Genomic DNA, 24,360 nt, shown 5'->3' on the forward strand with positions numbered 1-24,360 from the left:
ACCATCGTAAAAGCCAACGCTTAGCGCCATGTTCACTCGGTTTCTGTTTGCTCGCCACTCCAGAACACAGGGTGGATAATTTCTGGCGACTTGATAGGTCGCTGATTGATTGTTGTTCGTCATTCTGAGCACGGTTCTTTCACCCTGAAGAAGTTTTCGCTGACAGTAGGCCTTGTAGCCGTCATAAGCGTGGTCCGAAACGTACCTGAAAAGTAATCTCATGCGTGAATAACATGCACTTGCGTAATGGAGAAGTGAGCAGAGAAGAAGCTTTGAATTTTATGTTAATCTATTTTAATTGCTTTTTTGTAACTCTGTTTCGTCGTTTAGAAAGCATGTCTGTGTCGGATGTGTTCGCTCCCACTTTACAAATACCGTAACAAAAGAGGTGAAGAGAGATTGATGGATGCGCAAACGTCGAGACACTCCACAGTCAAAAGAAGATTCATTTTTTAACCTCATTCCAAGAATACTGACATCGCAAAATTTCTTAAAGCGAGATGAAAAAACTGTTCGTTCTCGCATTTACAAGATTTTACTTTCATCCTCGGAACGTAGTGTTGAGAAATATATCATACGCTTACTTGAGAAGGTATTTGAAGAGTGTCGGACTCGGTTGGAAGGCTGATAAACAATTCGACAGCAAGAGCCAGCCCCTCTCCTTGTTAGCATCATTCTCATTTTTCCAGGTCTGATTAGCCAATTGACAGAGAATCTCGTCTCTCAGTTTCTCGTTGACTATCCCCTTGTTGACAATGTAGTCTCCCAGAGCTTGCTCACGCTTTCCACTGAGGTTGTTCTCGTTCATGAATCGCAAAAGCATTTTGAAAATCATCAGGGAGTCAGTGTAGTCTTGGTCCCGCGCCTTCGCTAAGAACGGCGTCTTGATCGGCTCCCGTTTCATTCCAAAAATATGACTCTTAAAGTAGATATTCGTGAACTTGGAGAACTGATGCTGGTCAATGTCAGCCGGAAGACGATAGCTGTAAGGCTGCGGCACCACGGGACCAACTACCTTGAGCAAATTCCGTTCCGTGTGTGTCGGGTGCCAGTCTGCAAAACCGAAAAGAAATGAGCAAATACTGGGACTGAATGCGAATCTGAAATCGCGCTACAAAATTCACCGTCTAGTTTGCTGTAGATGAAAGCAAGCTCTGCTGGAATCTCCAGATGATTAACACCAGCCACAGCTCTGGAGGCTCTTTCCTGTTCCTCGCGCTGTTGTTTGGCCTTGGCCCTTTCCCTGCTGGCCTTCTCGATCTCAGCCCTCTTCTGCATCTCGGCCTTGAGGACCCTGAACTTGGCTCTCTCTCTTCTGCCCCTGTGCAGCTTTTGCGCCATTATTACACCCTTCTTAAGAGCTTTGTAGTTTTTTCGTTCGCGGTACCCACGATAAACCGCCTGGAGGAGAACGGTGCTTCGAGAAATGTTCAAGAATCTCCTGCGAGCGAGGAAGCCTCTGGTATACCGCTGGACAGTGATGGCAGCTCTTTCAAGGATCAGCGCTCTGTTGTACTCGAGAGTTCTCTCCAGTGACTCTCTCAAGAAAACTCTGGTCAGTCCCAGCTGATACTGAGTATGTGACTCCTGTGGAGCAGCCTTGTCGAGGATCATTCTGCACAGTTCCTTGTTCGGCGCACCGCGTGGTAGATTTGTGTGCACCAAGTATCGGTAGCGGTCTACGAAGTGACTGAACAAAAGGCGCACTGGATAGCCGGTTTTACGAATGCGAATCGTTTCCAGCATCCCCGTGTAACGTAGCTGTTCCAGTACGCAGGGCATGTCGAACTTCATCGGCGCCTTTTCTGTGTTCGGTTTTATACAGCGTACGAACCATGGATTGCACCTGAAACGCGATAAAAATAGTTTCGTTCATCCAGTATCGTTTCGTCGATTGTCTAACTGATCCTTCACTTGTGATTTTTTTTCACTTACTGTGACATCAGGTCTAAAAGCTGCTGCAAGCTGTCGTGGAATCTGGCCGAAACTGTCGGCGTTCGTGGCTTCATCGTGACGAATCTGCCGTTTGGCTTGTTCATGGTTTTGTTTGCTTCGTGAGTCGTTCTCACGTGTTGGAACATCTTGCTGACCATCTTGAAGTGAATAAGGAAGTTGACAAAGGGGGCTAAGATTCCGTTATGATTTTACAAACAATTATCAACTCACGAGTATTTTACTGCTGATGAGCAGCTCGACGACGTCAGGTCTCAGAGTGTCTCTATTTTTGTCAAGGAAACCCTCGACATTATACCAAACCTGACCTGCGTAATGTTTGATGGCGAATTCCGCCGAGTTCATTCTCGGCCTGGAGTAAAGCTCACTGAGGGCATGATTGTAGTGGCACTTTTCCAAAAAGGACAAATCACTCGCCTTTGGGAAGTTGCTTTCATCGTCCAGGAGGTGAAGTATCCCCACTGGTTTCTTGGCGATCAGATTTATCACTGGGAGGTTGTCCTAGAAGGTTGTTAAAATCGTGTTAACGTGAATTTGAAAGTCGCGATACACCTTAAACTCCCAAGTATTTTCGTTCCCAACTTACAGTATAGTTAATCATCGTCCAGTCGATTTTTTCCTTCGCGTACTCCTGCTGTTCAAGCTTAAATATGTGCTTGTTGAAATAGAAGTGTAAATTTTCATTCGCGTAGTTGATGCATAGCTGTTCGAAGCTGTTCTCTGTGAAATTCTCAAAACCGAATATGTCCAGAATTGATATCGCCGAGGTCTGCTTTGTTCCCTTATAAACGATGTGATTTACTCGAGCAACGAGCCACGCAAAGAGGGAACTGTACAGTGCTTTCGCAAACGCGTCACGGGCGTCCAAAGCCTGGTCGATGTTTAGGGCAGTCACGACTCTCTCGTTTCTGGCTTCCTGTAATCGTAAAGAACATTTTTTCTGAATTCTGCCGCAACCTTCTCAATGCCCAATTGAAATTTCTCTCCAATCTTACGGTCGTCTTAGTGGTTAGCGCCCTGATGATACCGTCCGCGTTGACCTGGAGCAGGTGTGCGGCCCAGCGAATTTCAGCGTCGGATCCAACCTCGACACCCTCCTGTCCATGTCTCAGTTGCTTCCGGTGAAAGTAAACGTTACCCAAGTGCAAAACGCTACCAAGAATCCGGAATATAGTATCTTGTTCCTCAGACGTGAAACCCAATACTTGCATGGCCGATAGCAGGGCCTTGAAGTCCTGCGTATCATTCTTTCCATCGATTTCACAGCTACCTCCCTGGAGATTTGTTTATTTGAAAAAAATACCTAACTCCGGAGAGACAGGATGACCGTGGAAATAATTTCGAAAAAAAAGATTTTTTTTTTTTCTCTCTGCTGATAATTTTTCGGCAACAAATTCACCGAATAAAAAACGTTGTCCACACCTATACATTCGTTTGTGTCTCCGATAATAGTGTCGCATATAAATAGATTCACACACAAATTGTCACCTCCGCAGTGAAGAATTGAATGGGCATCTTATTGCGTAGCTTATAAATATTAATGAAAACACACGCACAGGTATACGGCAACGTGAATATGGATATAATAAAGTGTTGTGGACTCACCTGGTTCAGGTAGAAGTATTTATCAGGCGTGAGCAGACCGTACTTGTCACGCAGTTGTTGATCCAGACCTGCCAGGAGCTCATAAAACACGTGGTAATTTCTCTCCTCCGACGCCTGCGTTACTATTCTGCTCTTTTCTAAGAGATACTGGGTCACTCTGCCGCCGACTATCACACCGCTAATACAGAAAAGGAACACTTATATTTCTCAGCAGGAAATTGCCAACGATCTCTGGGAAACGGATTGCTCGCACTCACTCTCTGAAATGAACCTCCAGATATTTTCCAAATCGACTGCTGTTGTCGTTTCTTGGAGTTTTCGCGTTACCAAAACTTTCCAGCAATGGTGCGGCCTCCAGAATTTGTTCTGTCACGAGATTGCTCGGTGCTCTGTTCACCGCGGCCAAATACTGCATCACTAATTTCGTTGATTCTGTTTTTCCTGATCCAGACTCACCGGATATGACGACAACTTGATTTGCGCTCGCGTTGTTCGCCGCCGAGACTTGACTGTACGCTGAAGAACCGATGGCGAATAGATGTCTGCAAAAAAGCTTCGTTTAAATCAATATACCGAAGGCAGCTTTCACTTTGACCATTTCTGGTATAAGCTTATCTCCTTCCTTCGTAGGCCTTCAGCACTCTCATCCAATAAATTCATGCTGAATATTCGTATAATGAAAATAGACTCACGGAGCCAAAGTTCCCAGGATTCGTCCTTCGTACAATTTGACTTGGTCAAGGCCGTAAATGTCGAACATTTTGTAGGGGTTCACCGCAACTAGGATGCTGCCTGTGTAGGTCTGTGAGAAACAGTAGAATAAAGATAAGAATATTCTCTTGATTCGAAATAAATTTCGTAAATTATTCAGTCATTCAAATAAGTGGATGCACTCACATAAATCAGCTCCTTGTCGTAACGGATTTTCAAGTTCCATAGTAACGATGCTTCGTTCAAGTCTCTGTAATGTACGAAAATTAACAACGAGACACTAGTCGTAATCTAGGTCACGATTTCAAGGCGGGCAAATAAAAACGATTAGCATAATGAGTTGATTCGCGTGATCACAAGGTTAGATCGTCAGTCGGTATATCGATTGCAAGCGTGGGACGGCAATTAATTTTTTTTATCTAAACCAGTATTGGCCCGCCTGACTGCTCTTGACTTTGTCAAATCGTAAATATTTACAAACTTACGATAGTTGAATCATATCTTCGACTCCATTCTGGCCAAGGTCTTGCCGCGGTCTCACCCCGTTCAAATTGGTCAGGGTGAAAACTTGAGGCTGGAAACAGAAAATAAACGAGAAATCAGGAATTGTAATAAATCATAATCTGACTCGATTTTCTCTCATCCTCAATGTGAAACGATGAATAAAACATCACAATACTCTGGCATAATGATCCCTATCAAATATCTTATTACATTTCTCATCATCACTTTGATGCAAATATCAGTCAAGGTCCTCGGCATCATCTTGGCTTTCGACCTGAAATTAACGTTACTCGATCTCTGCGGCTTAGTCTTTGTTCTGTAAATTCCCTGCCTGCGAGTGTAGCTACTGGAATCACTATCGTCGTCGAGTATGAGGTACTCCTCGAAAGAATGACAGCTGACATCGTCACCGTCCACAAATTCGCTCAAGGTCCATGACTCGTCACTGACGATAGAATTTGACGCCGAACTCTTGAGTCTCTTCAGGACAGACTTGGTAGTCTTGTAGTGCCACTCGACAAAATCCTGCCTCGGAGCACATCGGCAAACCTTTTCCTCCTTGGCAAAAATAGACCTGGGCACTGCGTATCCTTGATCATCGACGATCGGACTTTTGGGGAGAAAAGTTGTCTCAAAAAGATACGACATCGTCCCTGGTCTGGGGTCATAGATTATTTCTGCATGTTCCGCGACCGCTTCAATCCTTCCTGTTCCAACTTCTTTCCGAGTTTGGAAGGGCGCGGTATAGTCATGGCCTTGAACGCGAACGCGCCGTTGAGAGATCGTCGACAAGTTCAGGGTAGATGTTCCTGATGGACAGACATTCTTTGGAACGGAATAGACTGCGTCGGGTTCAAGGAGCAGACTGTGCTGACCTTTTGTCGCGAGCAAATTCGAATCGCGATTGCCTTCAACGGCGTCTTTCAGCGGTGAGTTATCCTCTGATTGTGAGTAGATTTCACTCTCGATTGTTTCGTACGATCCGTGATACTTGCTGGTTAGCACAGCGTGTTCAGGGTCCTTCGTTGCGTCAGCCGATTGAGCAAACGCTGTTGAATTCAGCACGTGCTCGTATCCTGGCTCTCTTCTCTCCCATGAAACAGTGGGCCAATTATTCTCGTCTAGCATCATGGGCGGCTCGTTTTCCCGCCTCAAATTATGCTCCATTGTTGCAACCAGCTGTTTTGAGAAACAGCTATATGACGAAGTGAACAACCGTGTGCGGAGATACTGAATGGGCGTTTTTGGGCTTGACAAGGCACAGCACTTGGTAAACAATAGAAGTACAAATCACGTTTTATCTTCATAGATAAGGTCGCGTCGTCTCCCGCGTTAATCCATTGCCGGATATTCAATTCAAGTTTGAAAAATTACGCTTTACCGTTTCTCGAGCCTTGTTGCACATTCACAACTTTACCTCCTCCCGGCTCTTTTGGCTCATTTTCCCGACCTCGACTTTTGATAGATACTCATCTCCAATGATGCGAGATTCGCTCACCGGCAACAGGCAAACGCGACTCCTCGACGACGTATGAAATCAGCCGTAAATTTTACGGAAACGTAACAAAATATCTGGAGACATTAAGTCAGCCCCTTGTGTCACCTTCTTAACTACCGGCTCGTCGAGTGTCGCGTTAAGTTGCAATTCCCACTCATTGGCGTATCAAAGGTTTCACCTTTCGTGTACGCAACTTTTGTACTTCCCGAATCCGTCGGTTCTCGTACGAAAAATCCCTTGAAATTATTTCTGCACGAAAAATGGAAGATTTAAATCGCCATAACCTTTTAATCAAACTCTGGATAATATATCCCGTATTGCGATACCGTGTTATTATATTTACGATTTGTAACAGTATTATGCAACGCTCGCTACGTCAATGTGCAGTGTCATCTATAATAGGACACCGCCCGGTGCACATAGGTTTGACACAGTGCATCATACAGAAATAGTGTATGATAATTCATTGTGTTCGGTTATGAATTCTAGGTGATGCATTGTTGTCGGTGAATTATTTATCTAAACGTGGTAGGTGGTTGCTGGAACTCCGTGGCAACGTTTGTCAATCCTCCTCGCCCACCGGCTATCTTTTTTACCGTTGATCTTTAAGCACTATCTCAAATTCCTAAATCGCATGGTTTGCATGAATTGTACCAAGTGACGACACATTTGCGTCAATTTTTTCACTCTCGACAACGTGGTCGAAGATTAGGCGGACCTTATTCAGGTCATATAAGCGACGAATTTCGAACCAGTTTATTAAACTCTCCGTTGAGTTCAATTCAATTCGATGATAATTGATCATTAGCGCGTGGATACGGGAAAAAGGTACCTAAATCGAATTCAGAAATGACATACGTATAACGAGGAAGTGATTAAGCGTACGAATATACAAGTTATCCATCTAACGGACAGCAACGCGATACCTGTGCAGTATGAAATCGCTTTCAACGCTCGTGGAGATTTTAATTATAACTGATTTTATAACAGCTGACTTTCATAGACGGATAAATACTTTTGTGCTTTTACTCGGGCCATGCGAGCGGAGCTGATGCGCAATTGAGTAATACATTCGGTCACTTTCTCGGCACTCGAGTAAGTACCACGACTATATTGCGGTGTAATATGTAACGATACACATCAGACAACATGATATCCTTATAATAGTTTAGTTGCACGAGGCACGAGGCGCTTCAAGCCAATCCAAAGTACGCAGAGTCGGATATGCCTGGTATTCCAATAATCTCGTCTTCAATTGAACTTTCTACTCAGACCGCCTTCCTCCTCCCCCCGGCTTCATTCCGCTGGTTCCCGTTGCCTTGCCTTGCCTTGCCTTGCCCCCTCATTTAAATATTTAACGCTTGCGGTCGGACTTGCCTCAGCTTCAACCGGTGTCCGTATCCTCTTCTTCTTGTTCTTCTTCACCTCGGCGTTAAGTGAGAAAGTACACACACAAGCACGGGTCCGTACCGTGCGTGCGTGCAATACACCTCGACCTCCGGCATCGGCTCTGCTCGGTCCAGCGTATTCCAGCTTCCTACAGTCACGGCAAAACCAAGCGTGCATCCATGCAAATATACAACATCACTCGCATGTCAAGAGGTACGCCTAATCACGTCCGCGTATCCGTTTCCAACCATGCCTCAGGAGTCGGTTAAAGTGACACTAACTTCTATGCCTCAAATGAAAATAGAAACCTTAAACAGTGGGATCCGAGATGAAGTCTGAGGAATTCGTACGTAACCGCGGAAGATTTATCTATTACCGTTATTCCAACGACTCCTGCCGATGCACCGCGCATTGCCTGCAAGCTTCTAATCGAAGTGGCCGAGGAGTCGTAGAAGATTTAAATACGTTAGGTATAGCTTTGAAAATTGGTAACTGTGTAATGACGTCATTAATTTTTCTTCGCCATATAGGCATATACAATTTAGCAGATAATTTTTGACCGTTAATCTTGTTTACACGAAGATAGCCTCTCAAAGACCCTGGAATCAATATAGGCTTTAAACGATTGCCAGGAAACGCGGATACGAGTTGTAATACTGGTTCAATGAATATTTCCAAGCAGCAGTTTAGATTCTTGATCTACCAGGTGTTCTTAATCGAACATTACTATCGGCATTGAAGTTTTTTACTGAAATGACGATAAAGTTAATTTTTTTCTCTTTCAAAACATAACAGTGATCGAATCCAATTGTCAGATCCGCGGAATATTCAATTAAGCCGTACATCTCCTTTTTCACTGATCATAGATCTGACGATGGAAATCGATTCGAACATCTACGTTTCGGTTATTCATGCACGAGACACAGAATCGTGAATTGCAACTGCAAAGCATACCGTGCGAGAAAGTAGACGTCACGACTTGATACCGAGTAAATCTGCTGATCGAAAGGTCGTCTCGCAACGTCACAAGAACACCCTATACATGCGCCGACTGTGCAGGCCGGCTTGGGTTTAGCTATGATCTTTTTATACCGGAAATACCGAGCTCAAGTCTGAGGGCTACAGTGTCGAAGCTGGATAAGATGTTTTGCTGGAAGGCAAGAAACGCATCAGAAACCTGGTACACGCAACTACCGAACGAACGGTAGAGGCCGTAACAGCCTTTCCATAAATTCAAGCCTTGGCTTTATTTACTTGTTCATTCATTTTTCAGCACGGATCGTACCAATTTGCTCGAAACGACGACGCGTATACGAGCGCACAAAGCGTACAAGGCTATAGCGTCACTGCCTAATAATAACATCGGCAAAGCCGAGTTACAGCGATAACCAGTCCTGCGGGCATGAGACCCGGTACCCTTCGCGTTCGCTTTGTGTTTCTCGGTGAGTCACGAGGAAGGAGCAAACCGGGCAAAGGGAGCAAAACGTGGTCCGGGTGACCAAGGTCTATGATAGAGGAGGATGTATGGCGCGCAGATTCGCTTCGGGCGAAGCGATTTCAGTGGGCGTCGAGTCGAGCCTAGAACCTCTCGAGGTGCAGAGTATCATCATCATCCCGTTCCCAAGTTCAAGCCAGCAGGATATATTCGTGAGATACTAGAAACACGATCTGTCCTCGCGTCGGCGACGCCGCTGGACGAAGCGGTGAGTCCGAGGCATCCTGTTCCTTCGCCAGGACTCCTCTTTCTCTCTTTCTCTAACTATTCGATGTGTTCTTCTGTTCACTGACCACAATCGATCTGCGCCAACTGCAGCCGGGTGAGGGTAAAAATGTAGAAAGATCAAAAAATCGAAGGGCCACAATATCGTATTTTTTAAAAAACGCAAACTTGATGTATAGATTTTAAACATTTTAAAAGTCGAAGTATGAAGAAATAGAAGATTAAAAAGGTCAGAGCATAGAAGGTCGAACTGTAGAATCGTCGGAATTCCTCTCGATAATATAGAATCGTATACAGATTCTCGATTTTGCTGTTCCGTGTTTCGACTATTCCATATTTGGTCTTCCTGTACTTTGATTTACTATGTTTTTAATTTTCTGTACTTCAACTTTCCACATTTTTGAATTCCACGAATAAAATTTTCGGGTCAACGAAAATTTGACATTCTGGTTCTTCTATGAATCAACAGTTCTAGTTTCTTACCCCTACCCCTTATGCACCCGGCATGCATTGGCGACAATCCTTATTGTTAGTTCGCTCGATGCCGCACCTTGTCAGGTGCTACCGCGTGATGCGCGTGTATGCAGAGCGACTCATTAAGCATTTTTATGCGTTAAGCGCGTGCTGCAACGCTTCTGCTCGGCGTTCCAGGCCTCCACGTACATCGTTAACCTTCACCAGCTGAAACCCTGATAATATTCGAATTTCATGATCAGTGGCAATTACCTTTCCAGCGATGACCGCCTGCACCGACAACACGTGCGCAGCTCTGTGATACTCCAGAACTTCACCGGGTAGAACGTGGCCGACCCCCGGGTCGAACCACACGAGTTCACCCTGGAACAAACGAAACAATTATTGAGCGTTTATCAGGATTGCTGTTGATTGATGGCGGGATTCGCGGCGCCCGCAGTGCGCCAATCTTGGTTTATCGTGATTCTCGACTTCGGCACATGCGCGCAGGAAAGTTAAACGCGAGTTAAATAAGAGATAAGAGATATGCGATTGAAAATGAGAGTTGAAAGCGACGTCTCAATACCTCTGATTCGATCTAGAATCTCATTCAGCCGTCGAGAAACAGAGTGTCAACGGTACACCGGTTCTTTGACCGATGATTTAAAACGCCCGGCTCCATTTAAGATGCAGATTTATACCAGTATACGTGTGGAGCTGAGGATATACTTCAAAGCAAGGAAGATTGAAGATGAGACTGGTGATTTAATGCTCCGAGCGTGCGAGCTTCCGAGTATTTCCTATAAAATCTACGACTGCTGGCGGAATGGAGGAATCATCCGCAGGGTACAAGGAGATGGAATTTCCACGAGCGATTTGCCTCGTCATAGAGAAGATACCGAGCGGATGAGCGCGAAGAGATTCGTCACACCGCAGCACTTGTGTCACACGGCGTAGGGACGAATGATAGAAACATATTTCACGAGCAATTTTTATCGCCGATAATTATCCCGTTTATCAGAGCTTGAAGTATACAAAACGACCGCTCTAGTTCCTGCAGGCACACGGTGCAGGGATTGTCTCAGCGCTGAGGGAAAGAAATGTAGAAATTAAATTTTGCTAACCGTGTTCACTTTCCAATCCTCGGTCAAAAGCTTGTCAACAGTTTTCGCTCCGCAAACAGGCTGTTTTTTCACAGCCGATCTTCTTCGGCCAGTGCACATTCCGAAAATTGATTGATTACCGAGTCCAAACGGAGGACTTTCGCAGTCGACCGAATTTCCCAGCGTAAAATTTGTCAGCTGGGTAGAATATCGTGAATTGTAATCATCAGCGCGGAAGTTTGTTCGTCCGTAAATCGGCATCGTTTCTTTGCTTCGTGATCGGTTGCACGCAGGCAAAGTGTTCGAATTCTTCAACGAAATTTTCCTGGGCTGCAGAGTCCTCGAAGTTTTGCGACTGTGCTTCGTGTACATCGATTTTGTCCCCTCGTTGTTAGTCGAAGGTTCTGAAATTTTGTCGACGACTATCAAATGCGCCGATCGTTTTGAGATCGAGGAACAGTCCGTCTTTGAAAATAGAGTGAAGAACGAATTTCTCTTCCCGGAATTCTTCGGTCCCGATCCACTTCGATCCGATTTTTCCTCGCTCTTATCCAACCCCCGATTTATTGCTCCAGGATTTTTGATGTTGGCCGATTTTGGAAAGGTCGATGACCTCGCGCCACGATCGGGTCCCGCCCGATGCTTGATCGAGCCTTGCGTTTCTAAGCAGACCGTTGCGTAAGGCCGATCGTGGGCGCTGCTGCGTCGTCCACCGGAGATCGGTGTCTTGGTTAGCGGATCACGGGGCCTCATCGACGGGTAAAAATCGGCGTCGGACCCTCGTCTAGGTACTTCATCAGTCGGACCAGGCGAGTTAGGAGGCATCGAAGACCTTCGCGGCAGCGAAGATCGGCATCGGTTCGTGACCTTGAACTCTTCGACGGTGGTCCCGTACTCTGAGTAGGATTTTGCCGCACGAGGCGAATCATGGTGGAATATTTTTTGTCGGGCTTTTGGCCTGGCAACTGCGGCAACATCGTGTTCTTTCTTTTTAAAAATCGTTCCACAGTCGGACTCCGATCTTTCAGATCGGCGCGACGCTGTGGTCCCGGATAGCGTGCGGTTTACTTGAATCAGCGACGAAGGCCCGTTTGGCAAGGACGATTTTCGACGAATTTTACCGTAAATCGCGCCTCCGCCGTTTATCGCGACAGGTTTTTCCGGTTCGTTTCCACTTTTTGGAAGCGTAGAAGGCCTTGGAATTAATCTGAGGACTTTGCGCGAGTCATTCCTCGGAGGATCAGCCGACGTTTCGATCCTTGAAGATGTTTCTGACGGACCATTCATCCCGTCATCTTTACCGATCGAATTCACCGGCGAGTTTCTCGCCTTGCTGAGTATTTCTCTTCGGGATACTCGCTTGATCGCGTCGAGCGGCAGAGAGTTGACCAGTTCACCTTGATGCCCAGATTTAGTGGGCCTGACGAGACGGCGAGAATCTGCATCCGATTTTCTAGGCCTCGCAGCACTAATCAGAGCTCCGGTTCTTCCGTATTCGCTGGAACTCGATGTCGACCGATGAGTCAACGATCCAGAGGTGATTAACAATTGGCCACGGTTCTCTTTCGGCGCCTTCGCCTTATCCGCGTTGGCAGGATTCGGGCCAGAATTTGAATCTGGGTCTAGGGCACGCACATTATGCAACGCGTGTCTCTTCGAGAACCGTTCGACCGTCGCATAATTTCCGCGATACGATTTCGCCGACTTTGTTTGGCGCTCCTCGAGCCTCGCGGCCGCGTTCCAAATCGAACATTTTTCCATCGAATTCATTCCGAAACTCGGGCCGGAAGTCGAGCATCTCGCATTCTCGACTTAGATCAAATCTCGCGGAGTTTCAACGGCTGTTTCACAGTCCACGCGCAATTATTTCACAAAATAAAACGCGAACAGCCGGAAACGAGGACGAAGAATTTTGTGTCAACCGGACGGGTGAGCGTGAGACACGTGACTTAACGCGATAAGTGTAAGTATATATCTTCAAAGAATCGGTTAGTTGTTCTCCAAGTTAATGGGTCAGCTGGGCGAAGCTGAATAGGTCACGGAGTCGAAAATTCTGTGAATGCGTCTCACGTCTTACGTCCCGAGTATAACGGTTTACGAAGGAAGCGCCTTTCGAATAATTATCCAACAATTTAAATATAATCCATGACGAGGTTCGCTGTGTACGTGGAGTCTTTCCCTCTTGGAATGCGAAGATGTTATGTACCGAGTAACAACTAGTCGAGGCCAAGTTTAATTGAATGTTGTTACGTGCGGTCATTCATGCCTTATAATTTACCAACAATGAGATATTGTGGCCAGTTTGCATACGGGACCCGAATGAAAACCGACAAGTGTTTGATTTAATTTACAATTTTATTAAACCAAGCATCTCGCATCGCTTCGAACAGTCGGACAGAAAAATAGCTGTGTATTTTTGCATATTTTTCGTGCATAGGCTCCGAGTAAAATAATACGATTTAGGAAAATTTGTTGATAGAATCAAGCGAGAATTCTCGCAATGGTTATAACGACTCGATATCGCTGCATTTCATCAAGGCAAACCAAGGAAGAAGAATTCTATGTAATTATTATACAAGTGTATTCTCACAAACGGTATAAAAGAGAAACAAAAAACAAAAACAAACAACTGATTCGAGTATTAATATTTTCTCTTTTTTATTGCTGTAATAAAGAAACCAAATCGCTCAGCCGATTTCTTCGATCAGGGCAAGAAAAAGGTCTCGTTAAATAGATTTTCAATTTTGAGATGTAATTGTTACGACATCAAACAATACGAAAAAAAATGACATGGAAGAGATCGCGTTTTGCTCCAAGTGACATGGAATGCTCGATTACTTCCGCACAATTGTGAATAATTAATTCCTTCCGTATTCGAAATTAATGCGAAGATCTGAATTATTGCTGCAACGCGTCATTGAGAACTGAACATTAGTAGATTTCACTCCTGAATAGGTCGAAGCTCGCGTCCGCAGTCTTTTAGAAATTCACCAAATCGTCGATTCTCACGAGAGAAGCAGAGCACAGCTTCAAGTTTTTTTTATACCTCTTGCTTATGCTTCTGTTTTTTTTTTTTTTTTCTTGTGTTTTTTAATCACTCTTCGGCTAGTCAGACGAGTTTTTACGCGTATGAAGCAACCTCACGAGCAGTTATGAAGCCCATGCGTTCTCGAAGCACCTGCTAGTGGATCCAAATTTGCAATCGCATCGTCTCGGCGCGGTGATGAACAGATGGCTGGAGCTTTTGAGAAAACGGTTAATCACCGTCCATAATTGCGCAGCACTTGAAAGCACACTTCACGTCACAAGGTAGGGAAATAAATTTTTATGGTATAACGTAAATTCATCTACCTGTTTTCACCTCGCGTTTAATTACCACGAATAATCGATTGTGCGACGAGACTCGTCACGCAAATGCAATATCATTTATTCCGTATTGTTTATCCTTTCCAAATAACGAGAAATTTTTACTTTTACTCATATCACGAAGCTGCCAAGTACGCACTCCGTTACTTGTATTTCGCACAAAATCCGATCGGCGATACCCGCAGGCTCGGATGTTCGATGGAAAACTGAAGTCTGCGGAGGAGTTCCTCGACTCGCAACAATTGCTTTCTTCGCGTACATAAACTACACGTAGGTATCGCACAGCGCACATGCAATGGCGTGTTTCCACCTTCAATTAATTCCTGTATTAATTGAGCAAGTTACTTCTTCTGGACGACGATCTCGGTCTCCAATCAAACTGCGTAACGCTTTTCCCCTACGCTCACTCGCACCGATTTAACGAAACCTTTTCGCGCAGTCCGACAATGAGTATAAATTTTCCTCGCTTCCTTTCGATTCCTCAACGCATCTCCCGATGCCTATTGAAGAACAGAATTCAACGATATCAGGAACCTGCATACAGAAGAGGAAGCCGCGCCAATGTGGTGCTTTGGGGTGGAACAGACCGTGCGCGCAACTCGTAGGTACGTACATAACATAACAGTGTTCATAAATTATAAACCATGCGAGTACTTGAGCATAGCGTGTATCTACACCAAGTACTCGTTACGACCACACGAGTTGTCCAGGTACCATCGACCTACCCGCATTAACGGTACATATTTATTTAACAACTCTCCGACGAGATATTCAACAACGTTATACAATATTGCCGCCGAATTTGTGCGTTACGTATTGGGAATTAATTTTTGTACACGGATAATATGGATCGTACGCGAAATAGATATTGCTAGAAGCCAAGCTATGTAAAGATATTATAATATAGCCATTGAGCAGCGGTTTAAGCGCGAGCAGACAGCTGCTTACGCAATTAATCCGCGCGCACTCGTTCACACACAAGCCGACTGAGATACGTAATATGAATTACGTGATACCGTGTGAGATTCGCGACGGGCTCTTACAGTGATCGTATTTTTTTTTTTTTTTTTCTGCACTCAGTTTCAGCGGACCAATATAAAAGTTGTGGAAAAAAATAACACGAATTTAAATTAGACCGAATAACTATTTCGCTGATAATGTTTGAGTGGTGAGTTTGTTGATTGTCGTACGTGCGTATTACGTTATTATAAATTTGGAGTTTCAGAAGTATAAAGTCTGAAGTTTGATGAATGTCACGTGGGAACTTCCTGTCGTGCAAGTTATCAAAATAAAGAACAGCCCCTTCGTCCTACAATTAATACGTAATCAGGATTTCGTATTTTCCCCCATTTGTCAAATACTCAATTATCTCTCAACAGCGTATGAATAAATAGGCCTATTGTCACAGCGTGCGAAACGTCGGCCAAATTCCCAGGCCGCGAGACCTTTGCGACTCATATTGTTGAATTGTTACATTTTTCAGTTATTAGTTAACGTAGCTACACTTCATCACGTTCTGCAGTACAGATGCAATCCACATATTTCTATTTTTCACCACGACCGAAATAGCTACAACTCTCGGTAAAGAATGAACATTATTTCTGCTACCGTTACAAGACAATCAATTGCATTTTTTTTTTTGTAACTATTGCGATAATTTATTACTCGAGCAAAGATAGAGTGATGTCGCCGCCTTAATTTGCTGAAAAAATGTAACAGTTGAACGAACGGGATTCGATTGCTTCAATAACCAAAAGATGTTATTCTATCGATTACACCGATTTCATAAAAATTTTCTCTCAAGCAGTATAAGAGAAAAAAAAAAAAAGTGAAATTTTCCGCAGCGTCCGGCATTCGTGTGGGTGCCGGAAAAGGCCGAGGCGGATACAAGGCGAGTGAACGGAGGCATTTGTCCGTCTTTTCCGGGGCTTAACCTGGCCGCCTTAGCCAGAGGTAAGGAAGCACGCAGACACGCCGATCTCCGAGTGGGTACCACCACCTCGCCCCGTTCGAAAGTGCCCTCCATACGTCTGAGGCGTGTTTCTTCGGGGCACGTATGCGCGTGTGTAACCCGACCGTACGCGTACGCACGCGCAAAAGGCACCTACACGCACGCACGAGAGCACGCGCATTGAAGCACTTGGCCGGCACGCACGCGCCGATCATTGACTCTAGGCGAGCTGCGCGACGAATGCGTGAATTCCAGCAGCTCGTAAAGTACCGGCCTTTGTACGCGAGCCTCCGATCGAGCCGATGCCGAACGAAGATGAGACTTGAAATCGGAACTGCGAGCTCTTCGTTTCAAAAATTGGTACCAGTTCGTTTCTTTCCAGATTTAAGGATTCCGAAGGAGATTGAAGAGCGCATATTGGGGAGAAATTTTATACAGAATTATAGAATTAACTCACCTTTTCCCATTCTGTATACATCTTGGCGTGTTTTCTCCCGTTAAATTAATCTTCTATCGAAAATTCCCCTCATCTTGCTCGGATCTGGGCTCTATTTCACTTCACCTGAAATTTGAAAATCAAACAAAATTTCGGTTAGACGAAACGGTTGTTTTATGGTCGAACGAACGTAATTACACTAGGCTGACATAGGGGCGTCAATAGAAATTGGAAACTGAACCAATATTGGCTTGAAATTCATGGAACTGCTCAGGGAGTTGTTACAGAAGAATCGTCGTAAATGATATTGAGTCATCGGAGTTCGAGTTATTATACGCCAGATTTACCCATCTGATTCAAATGAAAACTGTAAAAAACTAATTCGAGCACTGACAAGACTAGAATATCGAAACAGAGATAGAGCCGCCCTAATTAATGAATTTCAGGTAACGCCTCATTAGTCTTAAAGGCTTTACACAGACGGCGTCGCTTCGTCGGCGGCTGGTAATTAAAATTTTGATGTAGGGTAAAGGCGGGGCAGTATACACGACGTGTGTGCTACGTCTATGTATACGGGTATAACGGGGTAACGTCATTTTCTCTGTCATGACACTATATACGTACAATACAGTGAAATCCACACGTTTCGATAAAAACTTTTTAAAACTAGTCATCTCGTCGTCTTTAAAAGGCTGCCAGCACCTGCGTACCACTCGTTCATCTCGAGCACCTCGTTCCATCGGACGTGCTGATAGTTTTTCAAAAAAGGAAGCGGTTGTTCACTGTTCATTTTGAACTGACCCTCTTGTTTTTTGTTTTTTTTTTTTTCTTTCTTTCTCTTTCTTCGAATAGATCGTCATTCGTCTCGTTTTTTGCACAATCGATTCAATACAGGATAACAATAAAGCCCGAAATATTCACCGATATAAAGTGCAATCGCCTCAAGTAGGTATATTAATGAATAATTCAAATCTTGAAAGAAATAGTTGGCCATAGTTGGCCACATCTATCAACATCACTGTAATCGTTATTTGACAGTATTTGACCTCGAGTAGAAACTCCACGATTGTTCTGGCAGGCCTCATTTGCATACCATCGCCGATTTATCTCTTCGACATTACCAAACAGATATATAGCGAATGGTCTGAGGTCAATCATCGGTATGCATTTCACGGATAAGATAGACGTCCGAATTACAAATAGGTTACTGATTAAATATGGGAAATCGAGAATCGTCGCCATTCACGGATGTGACTGGAAACGAGTGTCGTTTGTGTATGTATGGAAGTGAGAAGGTACGAGTCGACAGGTTCAATGTAACGGAAGTACCCACTGCACTACATGTACGATAGCTGCATACGAGCATAGCACGGAATTCTTGTACATGACACAGAGGTTTCATCCTGTAACCTTATTCGTATACACAATTAGAGGAAACGAAACTTTTACTGCATCTCGACTGAAATTTCTGCCGCAGCAACCGCGAGTAGCGTTAAATTACCGTCCTCTCAAAATTTGAATTCACTGATTTCCAATTGTAAGTATACCACCGAAAAAAACCAACGCGTATTATACACCGACGATTATACACGACTAATTTTCAGTGTAACTGATTCATATTTAGAAAATATAAACTCCCACCAATAGTGCATGTGTATAATTCCATTCGAGCTCGATCAATGCTTTTCCCTCTCCATTTTCGATTTCTTCCATAATTTTTTATACAATTGCCCTAGGTTTAAATAGCATTCCTGAATCATTTCATTTTTCCGCCAACCGTTAATTTTTTTGCGAATCTTTAAACCTCAAGACAGAAGGACATTTTTTATTTTCTCGAAAAAATTCTCAACTATTTCGTGATTACAGACGATCATTTTAGGCCATGTTCGGGGATGGAAACTATTCTTGTTATATTTATTTCGCTAATTTGAAGAATTCACTTTTCGTAAATCTATTAAGTTCGGTATTTTTATCGGTATAAATTATTCATTTTTACGCACCAAGCGGATGTGAAATTATGCATGTCGTACACTCAAAATCGAACTGTAAAAACTCAAAAAATCTATTTATCTGTATTTATCTGTTGCAGGTATATACACCGTGTAATATAACACAGAAGTGGATATCATAAACGAGTTAGGCAATCGCGTTGCGCGGGGCTATTGGAAAAGTGTTACGGTACCGCTTCGCATGTTGCTGTGCAACGTACAGTGTCTGCCTCATACCGTGGCTACCATACTCAACTTTATCTTGCAGACCAAGCAGTCGGCAGGGTTTCTATTCACACTGCTGTACGGCACTATCGTCAGGCAGTAGCCAGCGTGTTGAGATACGTTGTTAAATGATTGGTACGAAGTAAAAGCTCTTGGACGACCTTCGGGCCCCATGGAATTTATGTTTCGCAACCTTTTTATGCCGGCGATATTCTCCTTGATCATACGTAGACACGATTGTATCTGTCTGTAATACCCTCGACGAGAATCGGAGTACCATTTCCTGTCACAATATAACGAACGACTTCGCCACCGTCATCGTCGTGCCTCTCGAGTGACGTTTCTCTCGACTTGTCTAATCCTCGCCTCTTCCCGAAGACATTGATAAATCAAACGGATCGCGCGATGTCATCTTCGACGAGGCTCGCATAACTTGATCCATTTAGGTCTATGATATGAAGAAAGACGTCGCGACACGTGTATCAACGAAATGCCAAATGTTAAAGAACTTCGTTCTGCTTCCTACTGTCGTTATTGCGTATCTTCTCTTATCACTGGAATAGCGCGAGTTCTCCATTGAATTTTGTTCGCAACACTGCGCGATTGTTCAGTAGAACCACAACCTCTGTTTGCTTTCGAATTTGGCACTCTCTAGCACCGATTAAGAGCATCGTATCCCGTGGATTGAAAATCCACAAGCCGAACTCATTCCGTAAATAAAAATCTATTCCAAACGAGCCGTTACTTTGGAACAGGAGCAGAATGATTGTGAGAAGCCGGAACGAACGTTTGCCATTTACAACGAAAGTAAGATTGCATAATCGTGTACCAATTTCCGTGACGAACTGCTCAACAGCGATATGTCGTCACTGTAGTACATGGATATTCCTAGGAAAGATCAAGGGGGATGACGCGACGTCTGCTGAAAATATACACATAGGTATGCGTGACGAACGCCTGAACACGGGGCTACAAATCTGCAGGAGATCGAGACATTACGCTACTTCTGACAATGCTGGGTACCTATACGTAATCGTAAATTACGTAACCGCTTTCAGTGCAGTGCGTACTGGTCCAGCGGTTCACCGTTCCTCCCAGCATCGGTCGGCAACTCGCCCTCGAGTCAGGCGGGTTTTATCGTTACACTCCTGCTTTCTCCGTTTGCCCTCGATATCGGCTCCGAACCACCGATTCCTCGATCCTCAATAACGAACATGTTGAAAGAATTTTTTTACTGCTTTCGTACCTGTGTCTAGAATCACCGTGTGATGATTGATAATTAATATGATGGGCATCCATGGTACGAAAGTACACCGTATTGATTACGGTGGGGAAAAACATCAAATTGAATATACGTATTACTGTAAGGTTCGGAAATGCAGTTGAGGTTTCATTTACAGAAGTGAAAGACACGGTACATTGTATGTGGCTGCAATCATCGGGATAATTGGACGTAATTAAAGGTTGTCACGAGGAAAACTTATGATGAAGAAACCTTCGCATCTGAATCGAGCGGCTGGATCTCTGCGATTCTGGGTACCATAAGTTGTTACATCGCTTGTCCCATCGACTCTCCACTAATTGCCGAAGAGTATTTAATTGAGGTCCCTGCATGTAAAAAGATATTGAACTTTCGAGAGGCTGAAGGATGATAGGCTTCTGATTGATTTTGCTTTCTCATGGATCTTGATGCGTGGCCACCGTAAGACGCTTGAGGATTTTTCTATAACGAAGAGAGAGTGCCGCGGATTCTTGAATGAAAGGAATCAATGCGAAATTTTTTAGCGGATGATCATTTCACTCAAATTTGTCAGAACATATTATTTAAACACAAAAAAATTTCAGGGAAAATTCTCTTGAACTCATTGTAACGTTTTTTAGAAGATTTCTACGCATATTCAGGCATGCAGTTCCTAGGAATAATGACTGATTTGCGAAACATCAGTATGCCCAATTGATTTACGAATCCAATTCATAAATAGCAAGTCATCCCGCAAATCGATTCCCGGATTTCTTTCTTTCCACTTTGAAGATATTGCCATTTCTGTCAAGCGAAAATTGTCTCTCCTCACTGTCAAACCAAAATAACACGAAGTGAATTGATTAACGACACCCACCGGACACTGAAATCATCTCAACATTCCCGTTCCAATGCGCATAACGATCCTGAACTTGAGAAGGTGACGGAATCCGGAAACTTTGGGTTTATTCAAGTGAGTCACGCCTGTCTGGGATGAGTTTGAAGCTGCATAATAGGCGTACTTACACCTATCCATATGTAAACAAAATCACGTATGCCGATACGTAACACGCTGGCTGACTGTAGTAAGCCGAGACTTAATACCTGGATGATTAATGGAAGATACAGACGAGAGCAGAGAACGGGATTTAGTGCTCACTGACAATGTTGCTGCATCGAATCATGAACTTTCGCCGAGCTCATTTGGCACGGTGTAACGTTCTGGATAATCGTTGCATCGTTTCGCGTGCAAAAATCGCCCAACTGATTTGCAATTCCGGCGCAAAACGGAGCCAGCTACTTGCGTAATAATCGGTTTAATTCACTCGAATGAAATTCAACCACTCGTACGAAACCGCGTCTAACGAAGGCCGCAGAGGCTTCTTCTCCGTGTAAGTATGATAATTACCCGTTGCCATTTAATTCCGTAACAAGCAACGAGATGAAATCTCTGCTAGAAGGACGAGACCGCGTTACGGTTGTGTCGCACCAGTTTCTCAACGGAAATTCCACGTGGTAATAACTCTCCATAATCCGGGCACTACATTCTTTGGGTCTAAGTTGCTATTAATTTCGTCGCTCTTCTGAGCGCAGTCTTTTCTAAGTCTTTGAAAAAGTAGCTTTCATCACACGAATTATCATCACATTTTCAACAAAAGTTTCATTCATCGTGATTAAACACTTTTTGAATGAAACTAAAATGAGCTTTAATGCAGCTGAACCGTTTCATTGTTCTGAGGAAATAATTTCATCCAACAAGTGCTAGTTAAAACCAAGTCAAAAAATATTTCACCGGTTACTCAAAATTGAGATTCATTCCAGCATTGACTGAGGTACACATACCTATGTTTTCAGTCAACGATTCCGGTCTCCTCAGATTCCGAGCTTCATTGATACCCGACAAAGTGAGATACTCGTATTATACAAGCATATCATGTACACATGTTTACCATTGAGTATAACACATGACTGGAAGTGAGTGTAGAAAATGTTTGCGTTTAGAGACGAGAAGCAATAATTATCATGATCGGACTGTGAGCGCGTTCCGAACGAGTTCCGTTACGACTGTACGGAGCTATATAACCGAAAGAAGGAGATTAAGGTTCATTACGTAACGCGATCACAAGTGTGAGGCTAGCGTGTACTAAGTCAGGCCGAAAACTACACCAATGCCGGCGTATTATAGAAACGGTTCGTGTGTTATTAACAAATACACATTGTATATTATACCCGTGGCAAAGTCGTATTCCTATAAACGTACGGAAAGACGGAATTTCGGACCAATTGGCATTCACCGCGCACGATCGGTGAGACGCGGTGGATATAATCGGCAAAAGTATTGGCGCACAATAACATTCCATTACGCGCACACACGTCAAATCCCTTAATTTTTTTGTCTTTTCTTTCAAGTATACGCGAACGTTATCAACGAGAATCGAGCAGGAATCTGTGACTCACGGTCGGGAATTCAGCGCGATGAATTTTTTGGTCGCGAATAAAATTATCGTTTCCAAACCCAGAGTGGTATAATAATCGCGACTCAGAGGAACATATTCCCACAGCTGCGAATATCATGCCGACGTACAAACGTACACACGTATACCGTTGGCCATTTTAAAACCAATCGTCCGTGGCCGAACTGCGGGCAAAATTATTGACCTCTGCACCGCAGTTTCACCGTGTCTGTTTGATTTTTTTTTTATTTCAAGACGATCGATTCTCGCGTTTGGTTTTTTTTTTATTTTACGGAAAAACCTCTGACCTCTGACTCTCAAATTTTGGCGCAGGGTACAAGTCGGATATCGCGGGTGCATCTTCATTTCAGATTACGAGCGAGTGTCGGACTTCGGACAGCCGTTTTCCTGTCGCCACGCATTGTTTCGAGCATCGAGGTCTCCCCGAGCTGTCTCACGATTTCGGTCCAGGTACACATGGATCAGCTGTCTTTTACTTTTCGAAGATTGTGGTTTTGGTCGACTTACGTTTTTCGCCTTTCTGGAAAATCGCATTCCACGTCAAGCTCCACGGGTTTAACAGGTTTCCGTGAAACGCCACGCGGGATTCTTGAGCCCCGCAGCACACGATGAGAACTCCGGTCTGTGACGTGTGTATCACTGAATATTATATCCACAGCCTGGCTACTTGTTATGGCAAGTGTTCACAACTTCTGATAAACTCCTCCGACCGAGGTAACGCTGTTTGCCAACTTTTCAAAGTGTGCGGATCACGAGGTTCGCGGTACGATCGACTTGGCTTAAAACATATTACTCACTGATTCTTACAAAATTTTTCCAATTTTACGATATTTTATAATTTCTACCCCAATACCACGACGACTAGATTTGAGACTTTGTTCTTATTCCACACTCGCTTTGTACTTCGCGGTACTCGCGTTTAGTAAATACTTGGCAGTGAGAACGCGGCGCGTGTTTAATTAAAAATCGGTGAAATTAAACGGTAATAGAAAAGAAAACAGGGAACCGCGATTTAATTTAATTATTCACTAAAAACCGGCGTCGGATATTTCCACGTCGGGTAAAACTGAGGCAAAACGACGACGACGACGACGACAACGACGACGATGTCGGCGACGACTTCTCACAAACCTCTTGCGTTTCGGACGGAATCGGGTTGAGGTATGCGGACGACCTCGCCTACGGTCGAAGTACCTCTCACCGCCGCAATATGGCTCCTGCACCATCGGAAGGTGTACCGTTATATAGGTATATCGCTGTACAGGTGCCAGCCAACAGTCCGTACCTTTTCCAAATATGCGGGGGCCCCCTAATCCTCGGGGTCGCAGGCCGTTGTCCTCCCGAGATATTTTATACCTACGAAAATCCACCTGCCTTACGCGTTGCAGAATCGCGAATTCATCGCGAAAAGCTCGCCGTTTATTCGTTCAACAGGCCATGCAAACATCGGGAGAATCGCCTTTGGCCCATCGAGTCGCATGTCTGCGGGCTATGATAACACGTATATTCAACCGAGTCTTTAAGTTCGGTCGTTCGTGTTGCATGCCTAGATTTAGAGCCGGAGGCCAGTTGACGAGGATATTTTCGAATGTCAGCGTGTCAAAGCACATAACGGATCCACCGTCGTTGGTCTTGTGACTAAGATTGTGAAACGAAGTCTGTTGTCGTTCAGCTCGAGATGCCGAGGGGTGCTGGAAATCGTTGAAGCGTCTGTAATCGAACGGCGTTGCGAAATATTTTCGAG

At 44.3% G+C, this 24,360-nt stretch overlaps 1 protein-coding gene across 3 annotated transcripts in view; it reads right to left on the bottom strand.

The window, feature by feature from the left end:
* Positions 1 to 23,780, bottom strand: part of Myo10A (Myosin 10A) — a 56,196-nt gene extending 32,416 nt beyond the window's left edge. For all 3 annotated transcript variants that reach the window (XM_046609777.2, XM_046609778.2, XM_046609774.2), the window contains exons 1-15: positions 23,124 to 23,780; positions 16,711 to 16,815; positions 10,107 to 10,217; positions 4,755 to 4,843; positions 4,456 to 4,519; positions 4,251 to 4,360; positions 3,816 to 4,100; positions 3,559 to 3,736; positions 2,949 to 3,227; positions 2,540 to 2,869; positions 2,167 to 2,454; positions 1,936 to 2,093; positions 1,125 to 1,846; positions 585 to 1,053; positions 3 to 205 (exon numbers count right to left, since the gene is read on the bottom strand). In XM_046609777.2, the coding sequence (XP_046465733.1) occupies positions 3 to 205; positions 585 to 1,053; positions 1,125 to 1,846; positions 1,936 to 2,093; positions 2,167 to 2,454; positions 2,540 to 2,869; positions 2,949 to 3,227; positions 3,559 to 3,736; positions 3,816 to 4,100; positions 4,251 to 4,360; positions 4,456 to 4,519; positions 4,755 to 4,843; positions 10,107 to 10,217; positions 16,711 to 16,731 (3,307 nt within the window). In that variant the 5' untranslated portion in view covers positions 16,732 to 16,815; positions 23,124 to 23,780. The remainder of the gene's footprint in view (positions 1 to 2; positions 206 to 584; positions 1,054 to 1,124; positions 1,847 to 1,935; positions 2,094 to 2,166; positions 2,455 to 2,539; positions 2,870 to 2,948; positions 3,228 to 3,558; positions 3,737 to 3,815; positions 4,101 to 4,250; positions 4,361 to 4,455; positions 4,520 to 4,754; positions 4,844 to 10,106; positions 10,218 to 16,710; positions 16,816 to 23,123) is intronic.
* Between the last annotated feature and the right edge of the window lie 580 nt (positions 23,781 to 24,360).

The sequence above is a fragment of the Neodiprion pinetum genome, chromosome 2, assembly GCF_021155775.2.
Source record: "Neodiprion pinetum isolate iyNeoPine1 chromosome 2, iyNeoPine1.2, whole genome shotgun sequence".
Lineage (NCBI taxonomy): Eukaryota > Metazoa > Arthropoda > Insecta > Hymenoptera > Diprionidae > Neodiprion > Neodiprion pinetum.